Here is a 6,000-nt window from a genome sequence, read left to right on the forward strand (position 1 = left end):
TTTTGTCTGCGCGTGCTTTGGCCAGCCCCCGTTTTTCCGATTTGCAACGAACGAACTGTGTGTTCCTCGTAATTGGCCCGCGAACGAGCCATCGCGCGTTAAATCATGCACCAGGCGATAGGGTGCTTTTGAATTTTTGTCAAACCTGCGGTATACGCCAGATCGGATGGAACGTTGGATCGAGGGTGAGGGCTTTTTTTACGAAGGGTTTGTTAAAATGTTTTACGACTGTTTTACGTAACGCTAGTAGAACTCCCCTGCATATATACATATACACACGTTACATATATATTCGCAAAAGCAAGGTTAAGGAGAAGAAAGTCTAATCGCGATATTTTGATCGTATATTACAGACACTAGTTACTCCGCGTATCATCCAGCCTTGCACGGAGTCGGCGAGGATTCTTTCGTGAGACGAAAGCAAAGAAGGAACAGAACCACGTTCACTCTTCAACAACTAGAGGAACTGGAGTCAGCGTTTGCGCAGACACATTATCCGGATGTCTTCACGAGAGAGGATCTGGCGATGAAGATTAACCTCACCGAGGCCAGGGTTCAGGTTAGTACGATGAAACGAATGAATACGAAGCGAAAGTTGCGACTCTCGTGACAAACAGATTTGGACAAGTTTAGTGGATGCGTTAAAGAAGAAACAGATACGGTGTGTAAGTAGTGTAGCGAACGAATAATTTTCAGTTAGAAAGATAGAAGAAATACGATGAAAAGGAGAATCTGAAAAATTTAATATTCAAATTGGAAAATTTTGGAAACTAAGCCCGTATACCGAATAAATTGAAATGTTCGTATCTCGTTTTGTTAAAAGCATTTGACATATATTTCGGGCACGCGAGTCTCTAATGATTTTGAGTGGCACGTTTTTTTTCGCTTTTAGTCCAAGAAATCAATTTCAAACGGTGTCAAATGGATAAATGGAACAGCGACGAGCGAAATAAAATAAGGCGAAAATGTCGCTTGACGAGCGGATTTGTAATCGATTGACCTTTAATTTATCAAAATATACAATCATATGCTAACGCGAATGCACTTTAATAAATGCGTTCAATTTCGCCCGCTTCATACGACAAATTTAATGTTCCTATAATAATTTTGAATATATTTGCCGATTTCTGAGAAAAGAGAAAGTGCATAAAGCGTAATCGAATAAAGTAAATACTCAAGCAATTTACACCGGCAAATAATATGAAACGATGCTACGTCAAATTTGGAATCACGAACAACGATTGTATCCTGCAAAAGTGTAGAAAGATGCGAGAAAGCAGAGATCTACCGCAAATCTGTTCACGGTAAACCACGATATATTTCACGCATTCCCTGTCGGAGATTCTAAAGCAAACGGTCAAGCGAGACACAACGTGATCGATTGTTTCGATGCGCGACGGTGGATCACACAGTGTAAGAGAAAGGGCGCAAGATGTAGGGTAGTTTTAGGGTACACCCATCTCCCATGGGAGGTGCTGACACCCTCGACCTGACGTAATCTTCTGACAGAGTAAGCCGGTAATCTCCGGGATTACTTTGTACTCTTGGCTACGTCCTCCTGCCCATATTTACTCGCACCGGCGTAATTCGCGCTACACAGAATCCCGGCAGTAATAGCGATTCCCTGCTGAAATCCTGTTGGAACATCTGCAGGATATCCGATCGGTGATGTCAGATTTTTAATTCGCCCCCCCCCCTCTTTTTACGTATTAACATCCTCATGATTCTGTCAAGAATCTTTTCCTTCGTAGCCACCCAAAAGTTTATAACGTTTCAATTCATATAACAAGTCGCGCAACCAATATCGTTCAGTATACTGTCCAATTTGATATTAAAATCTTCCATCTCCTATTCGATTGCATTGGGAAATGCATTCGATTTAATTTTTGCTAGGCCGATAAGGCTTTGTACGAGATACATGGTTAATCGATGCAATTATACTCTTGGAATAGTGGTTTTTAATATAAACAGGATTTGGGGGGAGCGAAACATCGAGCGATAAAGATTAAACGAAGCAACGAGAAGCAAAGACGATGGGATTTTAACGTCGAATGTAATCTGATGAAGAATTAATAAATAAGAGCAGCAGAATCGCAATTCACCGGATTGATACCGCACGAAGAAGAAATAATCCCAAGAGTCTGCGCATTTTCATATCTCGTCCCGATATTGCGCTCTGAATCGTAATTCACAAGGTTTAGGAACGAATTTATATCAAAATGATACAACCAGAAAGGTCCAGATATTCAGCTTGCGTTAAACACGGTTGAACGACAAACATTTTTCTTCGTAATTGAGACGATTTGTTGAAATAGGAGGGATAACTACAAATCCAAATCTACAACGATCCTACGTCGTTCAGGGAGAATGAGTGACAAACAAGAAAGCTAGGAAAAGAAAAAGAATGGGGAGAGAGAGAGAGAGAGAGAGAGAGAGAGATAGCAGAGAGTCTAGTAAAAGAATCCTTCAGCGTGGTGTGTCCAGCAGAGGGGCACGGTATTATCCCGCTGCATTGTTCGGATTATAAGACGAGAAGGCCATGGTAGGCAGTGGTGTACACAATGGCAGGAAGGTAGGGACAGGACGGCTATGACGCAATTACGGCGCAGACTCATTGTTTCATTAGGGAAGACAAAGGGAATCTGAAATAATGGACAAATAGGCGCGTTTATGCAACGCCGGTCCTCTTCTCCTACTCCAATTAGAACCCCGTGCGGGGTAGAACGAGCGCGGGGGTGGCTGAACCATCGTCAGTGGATCGTCCGAGGTAGTTACCAACCTCTGACGTTTGTTCGTCGCCCCGTGTATCGTGCGCAACAATTATGCTACACGCACACCGCCGCTGCAGGGAAAGAAAACCGAGCATGCGCTACGAACGAGAGGCCACCACTGTCAACGTTACATAGTCGCGTGCTCTTTGGCCCGGTTGAATTTCAAAGCGTGCAACGCGAATTACGGCGCTACGAGACGCGAGCCGACACACCTAACTATGCGCGACTGTGTACGTCGCTCGTCCACGATGAATTTTACACTCGTGGAAAATGGGAAGAACGTTGATCGTCTTATAGCCGTATAATTCGATCTGTATGCGATGGAAGTTGGATAATCGAGACGTCCGGTTAAATCGAACGATTCCTTGGACAAGAGTGGGACGATACCGTAGAAAAATTCAGATATAGAAAATTCCGATAGAACGTCAAAAAATATCCGGAAAGATTTATTTATCATTATTATTTCATAAAAGTGATAACGCTACAAGATTACGCATTTCAACAGTTTTAAAACACCGTTATCCTGTTTGAGAAAAAGGAAGGGGCCAAATGTAAAGAATAATTAAAAGCAGATTTGCAAAGCAAGTGGCAAAAAGATTAAGCGCATTTGACTTTGGTCAGAGCGGAACAATGCTACTGCTGACGTGTTTGGATTAAAAGCAATAAAAAAGGGGGAGGGGGTGCGATTAAAAAATAAAGAAGAACAAAGGGATAACGGGAGAAGGAACGTATGAAATACACGGGGGTGAAGAACAGCGATGCCTTTTACCATTGGATTACATACCGTGCTAATGCGCTTATAAATTTGCAAGCAAAAATGTACCTTTCGTTTTTTTAATGAAAACATAATAGAGATGTAAGAGGCTTTGGCACGCGAGTTTCGCATACATTCACCAAGATCGCGTGTAATTGATTTGCGAAACAGACGATTATTTCGTTCAATTTTTCCAAATTAAATGACGATTTAAACGTAACCTTTTCATACACATTACGAAGAACAGTAACCAGTTTACTTTAGCTTTGCAAGATATCATGGAAACGATCGGCCACCACCGTTAAAGCACGTTTCGTCGATCCATATCGATCTATCACACTTTTCTGTAAGAAGCGTTGAAAGATTAAATGCGTTTATTTCATGGAGGGAAACGAGTCGACGCCATTACCGACGTCTTTCGGATTAAATCCGTATTGAAAAAAAGAGGACATGCGCGAAGCGAGAGAAGAGGGAAAGAAAACGGGAACGATCCGGTGGAAAGACAAAGAAGGAGAGATTGGCAGTCCCGACGGAACCGCGGCTTTGTTCCCAGCTATTACTCGCCCCCGCAACCCTGAGGATATTATTATATCTTTCCCCGTCAGCCGGTATCCACCGTCCTCGTTTCCCGTGTACGAATTCGAAGGCAACGCGAAGCTGGCTCATCGTATTTATTTTATTAAACCATTTTCCAAGCTTCCTCTCGCCGTAAAACTTTCGCTCCAGGACAAAAGATAATCATTCGCCGGTACTCGACCGATCTCTAATAACGCGTTTTGTCTTTTAGAAGCAAGTCGGAGGAAGAATTACGTTTGCGCCGATATAATTGACTTGGCGGAACTTTATTTTATTATCGATTCCAATCCGTTAATGAGTTCTCGTTACTTTTGCGCCGTGATTCTTCGAAACTTTCTTCGATCCGCTTAACTCTCGTCGAAGATTTTCGTGCGAAATAACGGATGGGTTTTTTCAGTAATTCGCGATGATATTTCACCGATCCTGCAACGTTTAAGAAGGCGAACCGACTAATCAAACGATATAGATTAATATACGATCGTTCTCCGATCCTACAAATTTTCCCAAAAGTGACGTTTCGATCATCGTAACTGTAATGTCTGTTTGGCAATGTGTAAAGCCTGTTAGCAGCGTACTAGGTATCTTAAACTTGCACGTTGTCCCAACCGTAAGAGCTTCAGAAAGTTCAAAGTAGGAACTCGTTCTGGAAGAAGTTGGTGTTAGGGTGCAATCGGAAAGCAACGACACACGGAGTGAACGAGAGCACGAGGCGGCGGAGGACCGCCGGGTATAATAAAGTCTATTTCAGTTGGTATTATGTCAAGTTAGGCTCGTTAGCGGAACTCGAGCTTTTTAAAAAACACTCGGCCGCTGTGGTTGCTGTCGGCTCGTTGAACATGCACGCGGGCAAGAGGCCCAACACCCCCTCTGCTCCAGCCGCGAATGCCATCCCTCTACATGCAATTATCCTTCCATATCCGCACACCAGGTGTAGCCCTATAAAGCAGCTTAAGTGCCGCCTTCAGCGCCGTTCCTCATCGTACTCTCGTTTGCTTTTTATCTTTCTTTCTATATTTTTCTTTTTTACACTGTATCGTACACCTTTTACTCTATTTACACCTTCGTCGTAATCAATTGCAGAGGAGTAGATTAGCCGAAGTGTGCTCTTCTTCTTTTTTTTTTTTTTTTTTTTTTTTTGTTTTCTAGCGGAACGTTGAATCGGAAATGGTCCTTCAAATATTCAAAAAGTATGCCCGATTGATATGGAGCTGCGATTAAACGATAAAAGTTGCTGCAGTTCTTTGAAAACGATTCAATTTAGCCTGCACTTCTGCAGGTTAAAATATTTAAGGCTATTTCGATTCCTAGCAATTTCTCCTGTGGAATATTTGTGAGTTAAAATCATTACAAAAAGTTGCTGGATAGTATCCGTTAAAACATGTTCGCTCGTTTGCTTAATCATCGTCTAATCAAAAAATATTGGAAATTATTCCAGGTATGGTTTCAAAATCGTAGAGCAAAGTGGAGGAAAAGCGAACGTTTGAAGGAGGAACAGAGAAAAAGGGAAGGTAACGGGGGAGGTGGTGCATTGGAAACGACAGGCCTGGCACCGCCAACGTCTTCGTCGGCAGGTCCAAGTCCCACAGGACACGACCCTGAAGGTACGATCGTGAATAAAAACACGGCAACTTCAAACGTATTACTATTAATATCGATGTAATAAATTTCGCGTTCTTCTTTCGAAGAGAGACAATTTTAGTAATTGCAGAAATGAAAAATTCGAGATCTGTCGTTCCGACGAGTTTCTTCTAGCGTTTAAGAAGCAAAACTAGCATCGTTCAGAATTGGTATTTTCTGCTAAAAAAGGAACAACAAGCAGCAGCGCCCCTGACGCGGAGGACGCCGGCCCAGATGGAGCTGGCGGATCGAGGAGTCCCAGCACGACTTCCGCGTCGGTCA

At 42.8% G+C, this 6,000-nt stretch overlaps 1 protein-coding gene across 1 annotated transcript in view; it reads left to right on the forward strand.

Annotated features, from left to right (window-relative positions):
* LOC100742723 (cone-rod homeobox protein) overlaps positions 1–6,000 on the forward strand; it is a 38,752-nt gene that overhangs the window by 27,641 nt on the left and 5,111 nt on the right. The window contains exons 3-5 of the mRNA XM_024370901.2: positions 354–559; positions 5,537–5,702; positions 5,908–5,998. Of these exons, the coding sequence (XP_024226669.1) occupies positions 354–559; positions 5,537–5,702; positions 5,908–5,998 (463 nt within the window). The remainder of the gene's footprint in view (positions 1–353; positions 560–5,536; positions 5,703–5,907; positions 5,999–6,000) is intronic.

Source organism: Bombus impatiens, unplaced genomic scaffold (genome assembly GCF_000188095.3).
Source record: "Bombus impatiens unplaced genomic scaffold, BIMP_2.2 scf_1055, whole genome shotgun sequence".
NCBI classification, from domain to species: Eukaryota; Metazoa; Arthropoda; class Insecta; order Hymenoptera; family Apidae; genus Bombus; species Bombus impatiens.